Source organism: Chlamydotis macqueenii, chromosome 2 (assembly GCF_036417535.1).
Source record: "Chlamydotis macqueenii isolate bChlMac1 chromosome 2, bChlMac1.mat, whole genome shotgun sequence".
NCBI classification, from domain to species: domain Eukaryota; kingdom Metazoa; phylum Chordata; class Aves; order Otidiformes; family Otididae; genus Chlamydotis; species Chlamydotis macqueenii.
In genome coordinates this window covers 117,641,671-117,663,535 of record NC_141557.1, presented here as the reverse complement: position 1 = coordinate 117,663,535, position 21,865 = coordinate 117,641,671, and the positions used below count along the sequence as shown (strand labels likewise).

The window sequence follows — 21,865 nt, the reverse complement described above, 5'->3', positions numbered from 1 at the left end:
TACTAAAGGTCTGCAGTATTTTACTGCAGTCACCTTTCCTTCTGAGGCCCAAATACTACCCTCCTTTCGAAGGCAAGATGCCCTTTAGCTTTCCCGTGAGTTATGGACGGTAGTCCGGGTCATTTGGGCCCAATCCCCTGTCAGTGGGAATGTTGCCATCGAGTTAAGTAGGAGCCAGGATTAAGGCCTTAGTTTTCAAGGTTTAATTATCATCATAAGTGTGGGAGACTTATTGCATAGTTTATATGCATGGGAACAGCAGAAAAGCTTAAAATATAATTTCTTCCTCTGCTGGCCCTGTTGGTGTCAATATGGAGGATAAATAAACAAAAGTGTCTGCAAAAATGAAAACACAACATGTGAAAAATATGCATGTGTGCTGCCTGCAGACAGTTCTTTTGATAAATGCTAGATCTCTCCAGACTGACCAAGGGAAGAGCCTGGTCGAGGGTACAACCACTGGCTTGGACCTAACTGGAAACCATAACAGAGCACTGGATTAAGTAGGAATTGAAGCCCCTGCAGACTGGTCCTGGGGAGTTTCTTCCCAAGAGGACGGGTCCCAAAAAGCATCCAAGGAAGACAGCAAATTTCCCGTGGGAGACTCAAATCCATTCTGTAGTACAAGCGTCCAGAATATCAAGGGAAGTACTGGATTTTTGAGAGAGATAATTTTAAGATGGGAAGACGTCTGAGATTAAAAAAATTAGATAAATATATAGGGGCTAAGGAGATAACAGAAATCTTTATCATTCTTTCACCCCACTGTAGGAGTCTCTAGGTAGTATAAAATCTTATGCAGTGCCTAGTACAGGATTGCTTCCCAGTTATATAAAGTGTACTAGTAACAAATAACCTTAATTAATGAACTTTCACTGTACCTGGCTGCCCAATTTAAGAACAGCTTCTCTTACACGACTTGTAAGGACACAGACTATGAAAATTATATTTGACCTTTACTAGAACCTAAAAATGTACCTTACTTATTCATCATTGCCTTGGCAAAAACTTCAGTAAGAAGCTTAAATGAGCCCACTTGATCTTTAAGAAAATGTGTCCTAAATAACAAAGCTGTGCGTATTTCTCCTTATTATTATTTGCATATGCTATACTGCACAACTGCATTCTGAGAAAAATAAAAGATAGTAAAACAAATGAAATGAGAGATATATCACCCAAAATAATCCAAGTGTGAGATAGGCTGCCTCTTTTTTTTTTTTTTTTTTTTGGCATTGGCAAAAGAGCACAAAGTAAGAGCTGGCCCTGAGTCATATTGATTTCCCACTGCACTGGTTTCCTAAGTGCTCTGTTGATCCGTGTCAAGCAATAAGTTCCCTGCCTGTACATGCACATCACCTCCCCATTTGTCCTCACCTAGATTTAAGGTGCCCATATGATGAGCTGAACAAGGACATCATTTTTCCTACTGGTGTCACTGGGCCAAAACTACTCTATGTGGTATGATAACTAATGCTATGTAAGTTTACATTTACCATATCATATCACAATAGTGCTGTATGGCACACTGCAATAATATGTGCATATTGTGTACATGTAAATCCTTATTTTAGTGTCTTAGCATTTGCAGTGGAAAATGTAAATTAAAAAAAAAATAATTGTTGCGACTGTAGTTGGTCCTTAGTAATCATGACACCTCCAAAAAAACGGGATATTGCAAACCTAATGCCACAGTTTTGATCTTTGTTAACAAAGGGCTTTCTGATTAGACGAATAGAAAATGTGTGATTGTGCTGCTAATGACATTGTACAGGAAATTAAGCGTATACATTTGGAAAAGGCATTAAATCAGCAGGACCTTAATTTAAAAACTTAAAACTGTATGGAAATGCAGCTTGTTCATTGCGGTGTAATAGAAAGCTACTGAACACACTGACTCTTCTTGTGGAAACATTACCAGCAAAACAAAGCTGGGCTGAGGTTTTTTTAATGTTTCCTAACATTCTAGGATTCCTAGCATCTCTATTTTCAGGGAAATATCAGGCAACTTCACCCCTTTTTACAGGTTGTTTTTAGAGCAGCATATACGGCAGTTGGGCAGGTGGGGAGATGCTGAGGGACCAGAATTCCAGCTTTTTTCCTCATTTATTTCAAGATTGAATAACGTAAGATTGCTAATAGGTGGCTTTGTCTGCTGCTAATTCAGTGGACATACATGCTTGCAGTGATGCATTCCCCTATTATTTCATACAGATGTAATCCCAGTGTTGTATTTTGTACCTTTGGAAGTATTTGATGGAATCAGTGCCCCGAGCTGACAAAGAATCCTTACTTTACTTGCAGTTATGCCATATAACAGTGCCCATCACTGTGTCGTGGAAGTGGAAAACTTCTTGTTCGTGCTGGGAGGAGAAGACCAATGGAACCCTAATGGTATGTATAGAATATTAAAAGGCATAGGCAGTATCTGCCTTCCTCTGTCTGTCTGTCTGTCTGTCCATCAGTTGAGCTGATATAGTCATCAGGGATTTTGAGGACCCGCAGCCTAATTGTGGAACCTAGTAAAGGCTACTTTTAGATATTGATGTAATAAATATCTGGTGCTCTAGCATTAGCATCTCCGTCGTTCATCAGCTCCCACATCCCTTGAGAAATGCCACAGGCAGCAGAACAGACTTTTTCAAGTGCATGCACCAGGCAGCAGCTGTTAAGAATTTTAACCTTCATTTCCAGTCTCCTTCCAGTCATAATATAATAATGCAATTGCAGTAGATGAATGCTTCCTCTCTATTGTCAAACCAGATACTCGCAGCTAACGTTGTTAATGTGTTAATTATCTAGACTCTGAGATTCTTAAACTGGTCCTTTTTTCAGTCTTGTGCAAGAGCTTCTCATGTAGATTATCTGCTGCTACCTTCTTTGATTTGATTACTTCATAAATTTACCGCAAAGAGAAATTAAACAATTTAACAGGCTTCTGAGCAAAGCAAAAGGAGAATACCATGCCTTGCAAAATTCACAAAATTGTCAAGACATTGTTAAAAAGCTTGCACATGAAGAAAGAGTTGTAGTTGTAGCAGTCTGTGTAACAGAGATAATTATGACTGAGAAACCATAAAACAGCTTGCAGGTACACATTTTTACTTTAAAACACCAGAGGATCCAGCTGAAATTACATATACTGCATATATTTTATTGTGAATGCCCCATTTCAGCATCTGCACTAAACCAAATTATAGAAAATTGTTACATCTGTTCACTTCCTAAAACCTGAGACAAACAATCCACTCTACCCTATAAGCATATTTCCGGTGTAGTTAAAAATATCACTGAATGTCTTAGGAGAAGAGCCCTTCAGCTCTGTTGTTGGATCTCCTTTATATTAAATGGGAGATAGCGTGGTATCATTAATGATAATTATTGTTAGGAGCATCAGCCACATCCAGCAACTGAGGGCCCTTGTTGTGCTTGGTGGTAGGCACATGGATAATAAGAGGCAGACCTTGTTCCAGACAGTTTATAATTAAATAGCCACATCACGTGAAGGATGAAAGACAAGAAGTATAATTACCCACTATTTAAAGATGTGGAAACTGAGTCGCAAGATGATGAAGAGATGTAAGAATGGGTACATATCTTGCATCTGAGATTGAAGTTGAGCACAACTGTGAGATGGATAGTATCTTAGGTCTGAGGTCGCCTACATCAACTTCTGAGCTGAAGACGTTGCTATCGGACATCTAACAGCTTCTGTGTTCCATGAGTACCAGAGCTGTGATTTATCTGTAGGGAAGATAGGAATAAAAGAGGTAGGAGCATTACTGGTACTGATATCTTTACGAATTTACCCCAAGAGAAATGGATCTTACTTGTTACGAAAAATGCACCTGAAAATCATAAACTGCATCCCGTGCCATGGCTGGGTTAGTTCTTTATTGAAACTGATTTGTTTGAAATGTACAGCTACAAGGGAACTGCTTGCATGTACCCACTTGAATTGTAAAGGCCCTTGTCTGCTATCCTCATAGTCCAAAAGGGGCTTCATAGGGACCTAGCTGGAACAGTCTTGCCCCAAGCCTTAGATGGCTTTTGATTTGAATGAAAATGTGACAGTTATTTTTCCAGAGGACAGAATTATCCTTGAGATGAGGACAATGGAAGGAGCACCATGCATTTCTTCAGCCATTAGACTTGGGGTTCTTGAGAAGCTGAGTGGACCCCAAGGAGTGTCCATGTACCCTCCATGCTGCTCCTATGACTTCCTGATGACCTAGAGAGTGTGGGAGACATTTTTAATCTTTTTTTCATGTCCTCCTATGGCTATGCCTTTCCACTCACAAGGGATCCCCTCACGAGTAAATGCTGATGAGAGCAGGTTGCAGAACACAGACATGGATTAAGACCAACCTTCATAACCTTCAGAGCCCTTCACCTTTTGGCATGGCTGCAGAGACCATCCTGTAGAAAGCAAAGAGCAGCAGCTTCTGCCTTCTTTGGTTCCATCATCCTGATTTGCTAATCCTGATTTCTTATCACTTTTCACAATTTTTTTAATACGTTCTGACAGGTGCTTCCTAACATGTGTAAACCTCCTGACTGATGAGCAAGGCGAAAAAATAGATACAGTTGTCTTTCAAACTGAATTCCAAAATTAAACTGGAGTCAAACCAGTTATAGCAGATAGCTTAAGTATGTCATCACGTCCTTTTCCTGACATCACAGGTATCATATAGTCCCCTTTTGTAAGTTTTCTAAGCTCCATTTGAATAGCAGTTGGATTTTTAGCCCCTACTACTCCTGTTGGAAAACTGTTGCAGAATCCAATTGCTTTAAATGACAAGGAGCCTTATTCTAATTTCCAGTAAAATGTATTCTTTGACTGTCTAAATCACCTTGTTCTCATGCCAAAGTTGGCCTTTAGCTTAATACTTTTTCCCGTCCTGGAGATTTGTTCCTGTGATGTATTACAGATAGCGCTCCTATCCACTTTCAGCTTTTGTTTTCCTAGGTACCACAAGCCAAGCTCTTTGTCTCGTGCCATAACATAAACTCTCTGTTCCTCCTGTCACCATAGCAGCTCTTCTTTGTGCCTGTTCTAGTTTGATTTAATCTCCATTCCTGTGAAGTGACCAGATTGGCATCCTGGATTCCCACTCTAGGCTCACTAAACCCTCCTCTTTCTACCCTGTGCTAAGCAATCTTCTACATACGTGATATTTGTAGTGAGTATGTGTATGACACATGCTATGTTAGGAGGCCAAGGTCCCCAAATCACATGTTTGTAGGACATAATTAAAAAGCTGCTATATAGCCAGTGACCACTGAAGTCCCCAGTAACTCTGAAAGATGTAGTGAATGTGGCAGCATTAAAAACTCCCATTAGAAGTCAAGATCATGATCAATACTTACATTGTTTTGAAATTCTGCATTTTGTAATAGAAATAGATTAATAAATATAAACAGTGAGATCTAGAGCTGATCAGATGCCTGCTGTTACTGCTTTTACTGTTTATTGAGTCTGTACTCTCAATGCCTCTTTTTCTAAATTGTCTATATAAAGCAATTCAGATACGGACCAAGAGCAAAATGATCCAGTGGCAAAATGACCCACTGGCAAAAAGTGTTTGAGTGGTGCTCTGCAGAAAGCCTTTTGGTCTTTGTTAGGCCCCACACTGGATTTAGAAACCTAGAATCTCTAAGGTTGGGAAAGACCTCTAAGATCATCAGTCCAACCATCAACATCACACCACCATGTCTACTAAACCACGTCCTGAAGTGCCACATCTACACGTTTTTTCAACACCTCCAGGGATGGTGACTCCACCACTTCCTTGGGCAGCCTGTTCCAGTGCCTGATCTTTCAGTAAAGAAATTTGAAGGGAAATGCTACATTATTCATCAATCTTCTACTTTACCCTTCTCAAATAGAACAGGCTTATACATAGCGAGGGAATGAGTTTGCTTCCAGGCAGAGTGGTCAACATGGTTTCTTTCTCTGTTTCCTTGTAGAACATGATCTTAAATTATTACGAATATAAATTCTAGCTGTATCATTATTCTTCTGTACAATCTTGATGGTCGGTTTACACATGCTGAAGTAAGTGCGGAATGAAACAAGCAAAGCGAGCCAATCCTACAGAGGCTTTTCCGATGCAAAAATATTCACCTTGTAGAATACCCAGTGACCATTTATAGAACTGTGACATACGCAGTTGGATTGTTCTGCTGGCCTGTGAAGCCTCTAATTCAATTTTTTAGTCACACATACATAAACAAAGGTTTCTGTTTCCGAGATCCTCATCTGTTGAAGTCTCAGGTGTTACAGGAAATTGCCATACACTCTCTTGCTTCAGTTTTCTTGCTTTGATGTCAATCTGCATGTAAAATAAGGTGAAATCTTAATATCGTGAAGACATGAATACAGTTTTTGGGCTTGACAGCAAGGATAAGCTAGTTAGCTGGTGTATGTTGCTCATGTTTCATATTTTAGCCAACACACTTGGAATAAAACTCTAAGAGCGTATTCCCCCTTCGATGCACATGTGTAATTCCTTCTAACTTAACACTGAAAGTACATGGTAGAATAAACCATCTAGTGCAAACATGCTGATGGCTTATCGAGCTCCTGGTTATTTGCACAGGGTTTTTTTACCATGTTCCACATAGAGCTGATGTGAGGAGAAAGAAAAGCACATGTTCTCCCTTTGATTTTTTTACCTGACACAAAATGCTCTAGTCATAAAAATACTGTGGGGATGCCTCTTTTTGGCAGTAATTTTGTTTAGCGCTGTGATTTATTCTGGCTATGAAAGTACCACAGCATCTGTAAGTAAATTTAAATATACATTTTCAAGACCTTATTACAAAGAGCAAGAATAATCTCTTATCTGCTTTTACTGCTAACAATTGCTAATTCAAACCTTGCAGTGCCCCATTTGTTGAATTATTACTGTACACATAGTGTAATCATACATTGTTGTAAAAGGGGGAACCCTTCATAAAAGCTGTCAACTTGTGAAGTATATGTAATATATATTACTATCATGATGTTAAATACATGAAACAAACAGCTGAGTGTCAAAATAATCTATCTTTACAGGGAAACACAGTACAAACTTTGTTAGCCGATACGATCCCAGATTTAACAGCTGGATACAACTTCCGCCCATGCAAGAGAGGTAAAAACCTACTACTACGTGTTGTTCAATATATGTTTTATCATCCTAGGAGCAGCTGAAGTTTGTCTTAGTTCTGGGAGTAAAGAGGGACTAAGTAAGGGAGTAAGTAAAGGAGTGGAACAGTAGCATTGAAAATACTGAGATAAAACTGCAGCATGCAGTTGCATCCCATTTGTCTCCTAATCTTTTTTAACTTTCCAAGTTCAAAACTCCAGATGCCAAATCCTGCAGTGCTAACTCATAGAAAATAACCATGGATTTTGTGCAATTATTGGTTGCCTGGGTACAGTCTGAAGGATTTCTCTGAAGTCTTCATGGTGTCCTGTCATATTCCCTGACTGAAGCGTCATGATGAGTTTGCAGTAAATAAGCAGTATAGTCAGATATCTTACAGGGAACTGAAACCTCCACATGTTGACCCCATCCTGTTTCACCATGCTAGCCATGAAGACCTCTCCTCAACATGACTTGCCTTCTCAGATGACTCTTAATCCTAGGTAGTCTTTGAGTGAAGATGCTGTCAGCTAATACATATTAGAGGAGCACACATTTTAATCTTAGCTGTGTACCGAAGAACAGAGGTGCATGTGGACTTGAGCAGTGACCAGTAAAGATGGCATAAACTTAACTTCAGATCCCAAATCATACCTTGTCAGGTAAAAAGTCACCCAATGAGGGGGGTCATTTAGCATTCAGTGCCCATCCTTCAGTTTGACACCCATCTTCTCATGAATCTAATGTACAAGAGATCTCACACCACCTTCCTAAGACACTTTCCTTATTCCATGTCCTGTCAGTATTAGAGCTCTTTTTCTGCTGGCTGCCCTCCATGTTCAGGTGTCTGGTGGTCATAAATATATTGAACTCAGTGCAACCTTGCGATTCAAGGTGTGTATTATGAGATGCATGGAAATATGGCTGTCCTTTCAAATTTTCAGAGGTAAAATGTCAGTCTGTAGAGTTTTTGAAAGGCCTTTGTTCAAGATTCAGTTTGATTGACCTAAGTCCATACGCAGACCTGTGTGCAATGCTTGTCACCAAAAAATACTGCATCGTACCACTGCATGAAAAAGCATAAGTGGAACAGATCTGAGGAGGTTCCTTGTTGGAGCTGAGTGAACTGATAAAATTAGCCATATAAATAGAGATAAGAGGATCACAATTCATCATAGTCTTTGGATTCTCACTTTCTCCTGCCAGCACTGTGGGACAACCCCACAACCGGCTTATTTACCTTAAAACAGAGGGATGCCTTCCCCTCTGGTTCAGCTCCCCGAACTGAGTCACTGCCAAGTCAGGTGCTGGCATGGGGGAGAGAGGAGGTGTGGGTGAGATTGTGTGTCACCATGCAGGTCATCCTCAGTGAACTTGGAGGCTGACGAGTGTAGGGAGCCTGAAGCTCTTCTGTGGAGCCTGATCTGTGTCCTAATTAGACTACAGGAGTCTGCAAGCAAAACTCTGGAGGCGCATGTGCCGCTGGCTGAACGCTTGGGTTTATTTGGCTGACGAACCTCGGAAGACAGAAGTAGGTAGTTGAGGGTTGGAGAAAGCAGACAGTAGGAGTTATTCCACCTCCACAGTGGAGGCTGCCACCTTCAGCCAAGAGTTCGAAACTGTGCTGCATATTGTGATTGCTTAGCTGCTGCCCAGTAATAAAGTGAATGCGTTAGCATCTCAGGGCTTTACACTGTTATTTAAATGTAATGGTCCACTCATACATAGCTCCTTTTGCAAGGGCTTTTACTATGACAGTGTGAATTGTTGCCTCTTTTGTTCAGGATACATAACTCATAGGCTTGCCCATTATTTTTCTATAAAGGCTCCGAAGCACTGGGGCTATTGTTGGAAAACACGGATTTTCAAATGACTTCCTAAAATGTTTTTAATGGTTTATTTGCTCATCCCTGATGACTTCCTCAGAGTTGTTGCAGGTTTAGAGGTAGCGTCTGGCCCAGCTTTTAGGAGATCATACAAACAAGAGAGAGCTTTTATGCAATCTCCTTTCCTAGCTCAGATAAAGTTCTCATTGAAGTCAACAGGCTATTTTTTTCCCCTCTAGGACTACAGGGTCACGCCCTGTCTCTACTGGCATAATGCAGGCACCATTGACAAGACAGACTGTTTAATGGGTTTTTCTGAGTCATTATGGTCCATCAAGTCAAAACCTACTTAGGAATTTTAGTCTGAGAATAATTGGCTGGATAGACTATAATGGCTCCTTTGAAATGACTGCCAGGTAAATGTGGGTCTCATTCACAGGCAGTATATTCTCAAGTTGAAAATCTGTATGAAATATTTGATGAGTAAACTTTTATCTCATATGCTAAAAATCCATATCTGATTGATTTTACTATATGAGCTATAAAGAAAAGTCTAATCCCATTATGGATTCCAAGCTGTCAGTGTATTTTCTTTAAAGCTAAGTTTGGCTTCTTTTCATTTGAAGAACATCTCAAAAATATGTGCTTTTGAAAAGTACATACTATTTTCAGACGTGTGTTGTTTAGAGAAGCAGCAGATGACTCATCAGCTTTCGAAATACACATCTGCCTGATGATGTAGTAACAATAGGATGCTTTTTGGAGACCAGTTCAGTTAGGCTAACATGCCTACTGAAGGAGTGGTCTTTGTAAGTGCGGACATATCTGGAGGCGCATATCTTTGTAGCAGACATATCTGAACTTGTGGCATGAGCCTCAGCTGGACATCTCAGTCAGTACTGTTGCATCTTGCCAGCTCAGCCAGAGCTGGACAGCGTGTGTGGAACATAATAACATTTAAAATATCTTCTTTTTTCTTACATTCCGAGTTAAAAGTTTTTGTTTAAAGACCAGCAAAAAAACCACAACATTGTACCAGGCCTGAAGAAGCACAAGAGAAGTGTGCAGGTCAGTGTCCTCACTGAGGCCGAGTGAATGGAGAAAAGAAGCCGCAGAAAGAGATGGAACAATTTCACATTCTATTTTAGTCGTTGCCTTTAATAATAGTAATGTTAACCCCTATTAAGATGACTTTGGTTTTTAAAAAGCAAAGCATGCACTCTAAAAGTGACTCTGAAATCAGGTACAGATATTGAAATGATCAATAATAGCATTGGTAGTTTTAAACCTCAGACTGGTAGTTTTATTTCTTGTTTCAGGGCATAAATTCATCATCTATGGAAATCAGAAGTTCTTCGCTTTTATGTGTATGTACTTAGGCAAAGTTAGTTGGGTTGATTATTGAGTGAAGGAATGTGAAGGAAAAGCATTTCAGAGACAAGTGAATGTCAATTACTTGCAGTTCTGAAGAAAACCACAAAATAATTGTCTTGTTGTCCATATTCAGATCCTGAGGCAGATTCCATTTATCTCATTAGAACAGATAGTATCTTCCTAGTTTTGTGGGGAAAGTTGTCATGCAAAGATTAGTGTATTATATTTTAATCTGAGTCATATTTTACAGCGGTTTAAAAAGTCATCGTTTAACATCATGCCCCATACACACTACTGTATCATTGAAAAGTGAAAAAACAAAAAGCTTGGAAGTATTAGTGACGGGAGCTACTGAGTGAATATTCACATCCAAGAGAAGAGTGAAGGGTGCTGACGCTTTCATTTTTGCTCCTTACAGTGACACTGTGTGGATGAAACCAGGAGTACACATACAGAATAATGTCCATGAAATCCTAGTTAAAACAGTAATGCCTGCAAGTTGTACCTATCTCTGTTTATTAAACCTGCACTAAAAAAAAACATATGGTGAGAGCAGTTTGTTAGTGGGTTTGTCAGAGGAGGTGTGCGAGGACAGAGAAGCGGGTGCATGAGCACCCCAAGCATTGACGACAGCAGGCACCTTGTAGGTTTGTGCCTTGCGGCTGCCGGACACAGGAGAATCAGAGAGCGTGTACCCACCCGTGGAGGCTTTCTGATGTCTGCTAGGATGTGATCTCTGCAGCTTTTCCTACTTTTGAGTCCGCCATGGGCTGTCTTGCCTCTGGCCTGTCACATACTCACGGGAAGCACAGAAGCACGTGATTGCCTCTAACACCTATACCCTCTGTCAAATCAGAGTGAAATCAGCCAGCAAGTTTTTGTTGAGGAGACAACACTCAGGCAGACATGGGTACATGTACACTGTGATCAAATAAGCTTTGTTTCCATAGAAAATCAGCCTAAAAACATAGATGCGCAATTTGCTGCCCGACCATGCAGAGCAATAAATGCCATCAGCTTCTATCTGCCCGTTGACAGATAAATTACATTATCTTATTTAATTCGTCAGAGGAGCTGGAGGTACTTAGCAATATTCCCATCCTCCTGTTTGCATCTTGTTTTTCAGTAGCCTTATCCCTGTGGTGGTGTTCCCACTCCCACTCAACAAGGGGGTGCTGTCCCACACCGTCCAAGTTGGAAAGGAAAGGGGTAGAGAGCAGGAACTCAGTGACCCTGGCTGGTGAGGAGCCCTGTCAGATGTACACCAAATCCAAAAAAAGTAAGGCCAGGAGCACGCAGCGTTGTGTCAGATCTGCTCCCTGCATGTCCAAGCCGGCCCTGCTCTTTCCGTGGCTGTGTCTCCTTGTCTGCCTGATCTCTCCGCCAACTTACAAATGACCAGCCAGTCTCAGCCACATTTAACAAAGAGGGAAATGTCTCCAAAATATTAAAGCATATTACAAATTCTGTGAAAATAGGCAGCTGGGTAAAGGAGAGAGATCTTATTCATGCCTTCACTGAAGGAAATGCTCCTGAGCACGTGCCTGGGTAGATGGCAGGTTAGAGACACAGCGCATCAAGCTTTGCTACCTCACCTGGTCATGGGATGACTGTAGGGGAAGCCTGGGGAGGATCCGGACATACCAGAGCTGTTAACTGCAGGGTGTTGTGCTCTGGACTTGGACCACTGCTCATCCTGAATGCCTTGCAGTGGTCTGCAGGATCAAGCCCTTGATGGTGCAGGTGTCCATCAAGCCCCCAAGATTTACCACACGATTCAGTAGTGCCATATGCAGCCACTCCTGGATTCAAATTGGAGTGCCTGGTCAGCCGCAGAGCGGGGTTTGGCGAGCTGCAGCCACATTTCGGTGTGCCTGTCCTGCAGGAGCTGTCAGAGCTAGGCCTTGCCATGCCTGACCTGCCTGCTCGTCTCTGGGCTGGCACACCACGCCAGGAGAAAATGTGATATTTGGGACTGACAGTTCGTGTCAGTCAGCATTTTGTACAGGTCTTCATCCTAGCCTAGCTGTGTTCTTTTGCAATTTTCTTTCTCATATTGTTGCAGCTTAAAATTAAAGGCCTCTACCCCAGTAAACCTTCCTGCTGCTGAATAATCCAGGGAGCTTTCCCTGAAAGTGGATTACACCAAACAGGGGCTCTCAAAATTGTTGACTGCTCTGCTTTTACTTCAGCAACAGGCACTCACCATTCATTTTGAGGAAGAAGGAAGACCAACTAATGCCTAGCAGTCCTGACCAGAAAAGTTAATTATTTTCCTGCACACCTGAGTTGCATGTGAAAGCGGATGGGTGGCTAAAACTTTTCTCAGAGTTAGCTGGATGGAGACAGACCTCTTCTGAGTTAAAGGGTGGAAATGTAATACTGTGCCTAGCATAAGGAAAGTTGTTCTATTTGCAGTACTGCAGAAAGAGGAAAAAAATGATAATTGAAGAAAAATTTTGATGATGTGGTTCTCTTAGTAAATTGGGAACAATGACCCTTGAAGGACCATAAAGAAAGTGAATGTCAAGATAATTTATTATTGTTACATTATCTACCTCATTTTTCACTTTGTCTTACTGAGTTGTTATATCCCTTGCAAGGTAATGCTCCAAACATTAATGAGCACCTTTTTATCTTTCACGAGTGTGAAAAAGCAACAAACAGCTTTGAAAAGGGATATCTTCTGCCAGGTTTATGTGTGCTTAATTGTTTTGACACAAAAAAAAATGAAGTATTTATTTCATGTGGAGCACGTATTTGATTAGCAAAGCAGCCACAGTCTCTAGGATAACTGTAGGCATGTAAAGCTCCTGGACACTTCTCTCTGAAGTAGCATGCAAAGGAGCAACTGTCTTAGTTTAGGGGGTCAACTGAAGAGGAAACAACCAGGATTGATGTGGCTAATTGGTTTGTTGTTGGCTTGTTTTGTTTTGTTCTGCCCTGTCCTCCAGGAGAGCCAGTTTCTATGCCTGTCGTCTTGACAAGAACTTGTACGTCATTGGTGGAAGAAATGAAACTGGCTACTTGTCCAGCGTGGAGTGCTACAATCTGGAGACAAATGAGTGGCGTTACGTGTCTTCGTTACCACAGCCTTTGGCAGCCCATGCAGGAGCTGTTCACAATGGCAAGATATATATTTCAGGCCAGTGTTTTTTATAATTCCTGCTATATAACAAAAACATAAATCAACAAAAATACAACCAAAACAACAACAAAACCCCCAGAACCCCAAATCATAGAGATGAATTCCTGCTGCAGCACAATGTCTTTATTTATATTAACTAACAGAGGTATGTTTACTTTGCAGGAGGTGTTCACAATGGAGAATATGTCCCCTGGCTGTACTGCTATGACCCTGTTATGGACGTTTGGGCCCGAAAACAGGACATGAACACAAAACGAGCAATCCACACTTTGGCTGTAATGAATGATCGACTGTATGCAATTGGAGGAAACCATTTGAAAGGTCACATTTTTTACAGCAAAAAAGCATTTCAGTGGCCCCTTTCTCCTGATAAAGAATATTTTTGTTAGACAGTCATATTTAAATACATTAAAAACCAGGCAACACAATTTAACAGGACACTTGAGCCAGCAATTTTAAAAACATTTAATGCAAATTATTTTAAAATTATAACAGTACATTAAATATATGAGTAATGAATGCTTTAGATAATAAAAATGGGAGCTTCCATTACTCAAAGGCATGGACAATTTGTCATTACCAAGAATTCAATGAAACAAACAGATTATTCTTTGACCCGAAAGTACCAGCAATATTTTCCTCTGTAAATCATTTTCTAAAATGTGCCGTTAGAGAGAGCTTTATTCAGAGCAACACACAAAAGCAAGCTCCTGATTTAATGAAGAAGAAAAAAAAAAACCTCCAGCCATTAAATATTGGGACTAGGTTCTTTAGATCCCTTTTTAGTATTATATGTAGCTTGTTAATTATAATTTTTTTAGAAGTCTCTTGTTTTCATCTTTTGAAAAGGTCTCATATTAAAATAAGTACTGCTTAGGCATCTGGTATTTTTGTCTTAATGCCTACATGCCATTGCTATTACTGCTAAAGAGATTCTGCTTAATCCAGCCACTTAGACAAAAAGCACAGCTCCTGCTCCGTTGTCCCATGACAATATTTGACAGTTTATATTCATATTTTTTCCTTCTTTCTCCTTTCTTGCTTAAAAAAAAAGCCTCACAATGACAAAAGAGAAAATTGTAATGCAAAAGAAAAAGTGATGTTAACTGCCAGAAACACCAGGCCATGTGCCTGGATGACTCCAGCCATCAGGTCCTCATGAGACTCTGAAGCCATATGCTGCTTTTGAAGATCTGAGTGCCTGTGAAGCATGTAGGGGACAAAGTCTCAGGTGTAAATTTTCCCTTGTACTGGTGCATAAACCTCTGCAACCAGATGCAGGGCTACTCTCCCTCTACTACCTTCTCCCAGTTGTGATGGGTGTTCCTGGACTGGACTTTACAAGGGAGAGTGGGGTAAAAGCTGCCTGCACATGTACATCTGCAAATTTTGTAGGAGTTGCAGGCTTCCACAGTGTTGGCTTTTTCTCCTACTAAAGTAGAAGTCAACGTGTCACACCCCTCTTATAGCTAAAGCACATGCTTTGGTTTGCATAGGCTTGAATTGCTTCCATCCTGCCTTCTCCTTTTTTTCACCCAGTTTCACCTACCATCCTCTGGGAAAGAAGGAATTTCTAATAAACCTTGCATTTTTGCCTCTACAAGTGTTGCCCTAGATGCCTTTCTTATGTATGAATTGCTTGCTGTGGTGAGAGCTATTTAACATCCAGACTTCTGGAAACCCATCAGCTGTCTGGTAGCAGGGCTTTTCTGTACAGTGAAACAAAAGGAGGAATTGCAAGGAAAGGGAGGAGGGAGGGGACTGAAGTGTGGATGAAACACTACAAATTCTCCAACTGGGTGGGAATAGCAGGGCTCCACGGCAAAGCCCTCCTTTGTGAAGCTGGATCTGTATACTAGTGCCAGCAGTGCATTTGCCGCATCACAGCTAGTCATGTGCATACTGCAGTTTATTACAGAGCTTTTGATAGATTCTGGGCACACTGCAGTGGCCTTCTGTGGCCCCTTGAAAACTTTACTGCAATGAAAAATTATTTCATCACAGCTATTCATTCTCTACATAAATAATACTCTTACAAGCAGCATCATTGTGAAGTACCAATATCGCCAAATGCCCTTTTCCACCAAATCTAACTTCTCTTTTCTGTCATACCTCGATAGGGAAGACAGTAGTGTCAAGTAAAGCATCCCAGCATATTAAGAAAGCCATAATTTTACTGCGTTGCTCTGATAAAGAAGGTAGTTTGAGGTGGGAAATTGTCTAAATATTGGAGCAGGAACCAGGACTCCTGGGTTCTATGTCTGTGTTCAGTTCGCTCACTTAATTGATACTATTTAATGCAGCTTGAGAGTCTTGAGCTGAGACCCATTTGCCCTTTGGTGATCACAAAGCAGTAGTCACATGGAGCCTTTTTTGGTCTGTCAGGGAAGAATTAAACTACCAGGGGTTTTTGGTCACATTTTCTGTCACCTTAAAGGCTTTGTCACATCACAGCTATTTGCTTAGGGTATACCTTAAATCAGCTTGAAAATTGAAGCTGGTTCTGAACATGCTAAGCATGGTCTGTCATGCTAAGCACCTTGCCCCTCTGGAACCATGTGGCATCAGTTGTCTGAGATCTACTTTGACTTGTTAGGCAGTGATTTGTGAGCGAGATTTAATCTGTTGACTTTTGAATAGATCAGATCTGCTGACCTTTGAGGAAGACTGCCAGGACAGTCCTTTCGTACATGTTCAAACTTGCATTAGCACTGATAGATGAGGAAGAATATTGCTTGAATCTGCTTTCATCATTGACAGGTTATTACTGAGTGTTACTTTCTGATCTGTTCAGGTTTTATATGTACTTGTGATTTGTAGAAGACTGTAGAACTAATGGTAAAAGCTTTCAGCAGATTTAGTTGAACTGAAGTAGTGAGACATTAACACTAGAAGACTTAAATGTATATGGCAGTATTTTATAGAATAAAGTTTAACAGTGATGTTATAATTGTAATAATTCAATAACTTTAATAAATTTAACAGTAAAACAAATAATCAAACAGTATGTCATAATGCACATTCTCCTTTCTCAATGCCCTTATCCAGGCTTCTCCCATCTCGACGTAATGCTTGTGGAATGCTACGATCCAAAAGGTGACCAGTGGAATATCCTCCAGACTCCTATTCTGGAGGGTCGCAGTGGCCCTGGCTGCGCAGTCCTTGATGACAGTATTTACCTTGTAGGAGGCTACAGCTGGAGTATGGTGTGTACCTGCTTTCTACAGTGACCCTTCTATTCCTTCTGAGCTCTTGCAGCCAGTCTGTGTATTACTCAAAAGGGACTGAGAGGAGGCGAGGGATAAAGTAGCTGCAGGGGCAGGTTTTGATTTGGTTTTCAACTCATGGAGAACATGGAGTATTTTTTCATCTATCTACTTTCCTGTTTAGAAGAGTTATCAGATTGTATTCATTGATCTGGAGTAATAGAAAAATCAGATGTAATTTGGAAAAAGTGATTGACAGGATTGCATGCCTATAGCTCTGCTTATGAGATGCTTGTAAAGGAGCCTGATTTGCTGGGTGCTCAGCCCATGTGAAAACCAGACCTCTTCAAGGGCTCCTAAATTAGGGACCAAAACCATAAGTCACTTTTGAAAAGAAGTGGCTTTCGGTCTTTAAAACTGATGTGCAATTTGGATTTAACATAAGCCACACTTAATATGACTTTTTGTTCTATTACAGGGAGCTTACAAATCTTCTACTATTTGCTATAGTCCTGAGAAAGGAACTTGGACAGAACTAGAAGGAGATGTTGCTGAGCCACTTGCAGGACCTGCTTGTTCAACTGTCATATTGCCAGCTTGCGTACCGTACAACAAATGATAGTCAAAGAGCACTGACACGAACATTGATTGCATTTGGGAAAATAATGACGGGTGACGTAAATATTTTACTAGAACAGGATTCCTGTTAAAACAAAACTACCATAATTGACCCTTTATTCCATATTTATGCTTTAGGAGCAAACTAAAAGAAAACAAAAACCAAGTGTTGTCCCATCTCAGATAGATGCCGGTGTCTTATGAAGCAAGCAGCTAAAATGCACCGAACATTACATGCTGACAGACTGCCATTCCAGACTGATATTAACTTTTTCCTGCTGCAGTGATATTCCTCACATCAAATTTAACTTTAAAAAAAAATGAAGGCTAAATTTTCAAATACAGCCTGAAGAGACAGGATCGGTATTGTGCATTGTATCTACCTGCATGTGATCTGTGTTGAAGTAATGAGGATGTTGTTTTCATGAATGCTTCAGAATTCAGATAGTGAAAAGCTCACCCTGCACTGCAGAATTGTCTCCTCCTCTGTAATCCTAACCTACAGCTACTTCACATGCTCTGCAAGCAACATGGCATCACAAGATTATAAAAGGTAAAGAAGTATCATTCCATTTTTGCACAGCTTGGCATCTAATATGCTCTGCCTTCAAAGTCCCCATGTGTAAGTGCAGCGGAAAGCAGACTACAATGAAAGCCATGCTTTACAGAGCACTTCTTGCAATAGCAGCTTAAGGATTAGGATCAAATTCTTCTAATTACGCTGGTGTAAAGTCAGAGTCATTTCACTGAAATCACACAGAATGACTATTTCTACATTAGTATAACAAAAATTTTGTCTTACACCTTAAATTCTGGGTTCGTAAAGTAAGTTATTTCTATGGCCACTTAACGAAGCACCAGAACCCTTACTTACTTTTCGCTAACCTGTTAGATAGAGCATCTGTGCTAGTTGCTTCCAAAGACAAGACGACTGCATTTAAATATAAATGTATTACTTTGAACTATTAAATGATATTGCGCAATTTTGGAGACACACTGGTAAGTGGTTAAAATACTCCTGTGTGGTTGACCATAAAATGTGCTCTGAAAGATTTTTACTATTGATCCAAAGTAATATGAGGCTAGACTTTCCACTGCCTTATAGACTGTGTAATTATTTACACATTGCAAAGCGAGTTCAGAATGCTACCCCATGGGACCAGTAGCATTTTAGACTTGCTTCATGAACTCATAGTTGCTTGCAGAAATCAGGCTGTCCATGTTTTAAGCTTATGTCTTTCTGTCCTAGCTTTGCAAAAGCAGTGACATAATCTGAGCCTGATTCTTCACCACCTTGCAGTTAACGTAATCATCTACACCTCAAAGTATGTGCATAATTCTTCTGTTGTGGTTTACTGGTGCTGCATCCATTACCCTCAGGACCATTCTTTTTGCTGGTATAAACTGACATTGCCCCATTGAAGCCAATGGATGTACTTTGATTTATGCCAGCTAAGAATCTGGCCTTTAATTTGCCTACTTGTAACTGGCTGCACCAGATAAAAGGCAAAGGAGACTCATATCCTGCATTTTCAAGCCTGCACATATCTTTCACGATAGGATTTAATGCTAGTGCATTAAGCAAGGAGCAGGCAACTACTAGAGGCTGGTTTCTGCTGCAGAGGCAATAGATGGGAGGAAGAATTCATTATTTGCTTTGCAAAATAGAAAGAGGGCGAATGTACACAGAAATTACACTATATATTGAAGCTTGAGAGCAATATAAATAATGGAGAGCAAATAACCATGGGACTGTTTCTCTCTGGCATCAGTCCAGTTTTATTGCAGTGCAACTCCCTTGCTTGCAGCAGAATTACACAGTTGTAAAATTGGAGTAACGCAGTAAAGACTGATACCATACAAATGCAATAACCCAATTGATGAGGTAGCTGCACGCCTGGAAAAAAATTGTTTAAACAAAATAATTATCTGAAGATGCTAATATTTGAATGTGCCATTGGGGAGTTTTCCAGTGAGCGTCACTAAGGAACTCATAAAGGTGGAGTGTATATCCTGAAATCTCAATCCATTTCTACTATATAGTGCAATCTTAGTTGGTTTTGTATTTATTTATATTGTTCAGATCCAGGGGATCCCTTGTAAAATATACTTCGTGCAATCATTACTTTTTTTTTCCTTTCCTGTTGAAAGTATATAAATATAAATATATATAAAAAGGAAACTGTTAAGATACTGAATGAGGAAACCGTGAATGACATTTAAGATCAGGATAAGGTCTGCCATTAAACACTGACTGTCACCTGTCTCTACTAAAACGTACAATTTTTAAAGGATATTTGTTGTCCTTTTAAGTGGTTCTTTTTTTTTTTACCAAGATAATTTAAAGATTTATGAGGACTGTATGTAAATCTTTCTATCTTTCAGGAAGGCATGACCAAGGAAAGTGCTAACTGAATAAGTCACACAAAGAATGTAAATTTTGTACAGTACTAGACTGTGTAAATGAAGCTTGCTTGTAGGGGGGAAACTTTAAATAAAACTTTATGTACTAATTCAACTGTCTGCCATATTCCTACTTACAAAGTGTATGTATAAATAATATCTACATTAAATTCTTTGGAACTTTTTTTATCATGTAGATGCGTAAACTTCTTTTCATTTTGTGGTCGTACATATAACAGCCTCATTGTTTTCCAAGTGTCATTACTCAATGCTTGTAAACACAGCGACACAGTAAGATGTAGTGAGCCAGAGTCTTCTCCCAGCCCACCTGCCTGGCCTCTGCTTCCAGCAGGGAAAGCCCCAGCTGCAAGCCCGCAGGCAGGGTTGGACCTCAGAAGCCTACAGATGCAATCGTACACCTGTGCAGTGCCTCTGCCTTGCGCTGCTCAGCCTGTTCCTGGTAAGGTAAGTGACAAGGATGCCACTCAGTTAAATGCAGTCTTGCTTTAAGGAATTTAATCCTACTTGTGGCAATTCCTTCACTCTTCAAAATGTCCCTCCTGTGGTGATTAACCCTTCCAACTATGGGTATTTCCATTCTTGGAGAGGAAGTCCTGGCATGATGAGTTGGGACAAGAGGTATTGCCAGACTGAGGACACAAGGGTTCTACCAGGAAGCAGAATCATTATCCCTACCAATTACTGTACTCCATGTCTTACTTATTCGTGCCTACTAACCTTTGTCACAGACCAGAAGCTTCTTATGCCAACTGAGTGGGTGCACTGAGTAAACAAAAAGACCTCTGACCCCTGCACTTACAGCAAGTGTGAGCTGTGCTGAGGGCTGGCTGAGGGTGCAATGAAAGAGTCTGGTCTAACAAGGGAATCATTCCTGCTCAGATCTTTTCTAAGGAAGGGAAAGGCAAACCAGCAGTAACTACAGTAAGATAGACCAATGAATTGGACTGCTTCATTGATGACATTGTTTCAGAAGACAAAGGAAGGAAGAGAAAAAAAAAAAACAAAAAGGAAGCCTACAGAGAGTGGAAGCAAGGACAGGTAGCCTGGGAGGAATACGGAGAGATTGTCTGAGCGGCCAGAGATCAGGTAAGGAAGACTAAACCCCTGCCAGTTAAATCTGGCCAGGGACCTCAACGGCAACAAGAAAAACTTCTTTAGGTACATTGGGGATAAAAGAAAGACCAGCGAGAATGTAGGCCCTCTCCAGAAGGAAACAGGAGACCTGGTTACCTGGGACATGGAGAAGGCTGAAGTACTCAACAATTTTTTGCCTCAGTCTTCACCAGTGAGGACTCTAGCCACATCGCTCAAGCCACAGAAGGCAAAAGCAGGGACTGGGAGAATGAAGAACTGCCCATTGTAGCAGAAGAGGAGGTCCGAAACCACCTAAGGAACCTGAAGGTGCACAAGTCCATAGGACCTGATGAGGTGCATCTGTGGGTCCTGACGGAACTGGTGGATGAAGTTGCCAAGACACTGTCCATCATATTTGTGAAGTTGTGGCAGTCTGGTGAGGTTCCCGCTGACTAGAAAAGTGAAAACATAACCCCCATTTTTTAAAAGGAAAATAAGGAAGACCTGGGAAACTACAGGCCAGTCAGTCTCACTTCTGTGCCTGGCAAGGTCATGGAGCAGATCCTCCTGGAAACCATGCATGGAGACAATGAGGTGCACATGGAAAACAAGGAGGTGTCTGGTGACAGCCAACACAACTTCACTAAGTACATAAAGGCATAATTTGGTGGCCGCCTATGACGGGGTTACAGCATTGCTGGATAACGGACAAGCAACTGACATCATCTACCTGGACTTGTACAAGGCATTTGACACTGTCCCACACAACATCCTTGTCTCTACACTGGAGAGACATGGATTTGACAGATGGACCACTCGGTGGATAAGGAATTGGCTGGATGGCCGCACTCCATCCAGAGCTGTGGTCAACGGCTCAATGTCCAAGTGGAGACTGGTGATGAGTGGTGTTCCTCAGGGGTTGGTATTGGGACTGGCCCTGTTTAACATCCTTGTCAGTGACATGGGCAGTGGGATAGAGTGAACCCTCAGCAAGTTTGCCAACAACCAAGCTGTGTGGTTGACATGCTGGAGGGAAGGGATGGCATCCAGAGGGACCTTGACAGG

The 21,865-nt window shown here is 40.9% G+C and overlaps 1 protein-coding gene across 1 annotated transcript in view; it reads left to right on the top strand.

Moving 5' to 3' along the window:
• KLHL14 (kelch like family member 14) overlaps window positions 1–17,303 on the top strand; it is a 61,948-nt gene extending 44,645 nt beyond the window's left edge. The window contains exons 3-8 of the mRNA XM_086742295.1: window positions 2,302–2,391; window positions 7,058–7,136; window positions 13,285–13,475; window positions 13,641–13,799; window positions 16,527–16,684; window positions 17,163–17,303. Of these exons, the coding sequence (XP_086598421.1) occupies window positions 2,302–2,391; window positions 7,058–7,136; window positions 13,285–13,475; window positions 13,641–13,799; window positions 16,527–16,684; window positions 17,163–17,303 (818 nt within the window). The remainder of the gene's footprint in view (window positions 1–2,301; window positions 2,392–7,057; window positions 7,137–13,284; window positions 13,476–13,640; window positions 13,800–16,526; window positions 16,685–17,162) is intronic.
• Window positions 17,304–21,865: the final 4,562 nt, after the last annotated feature.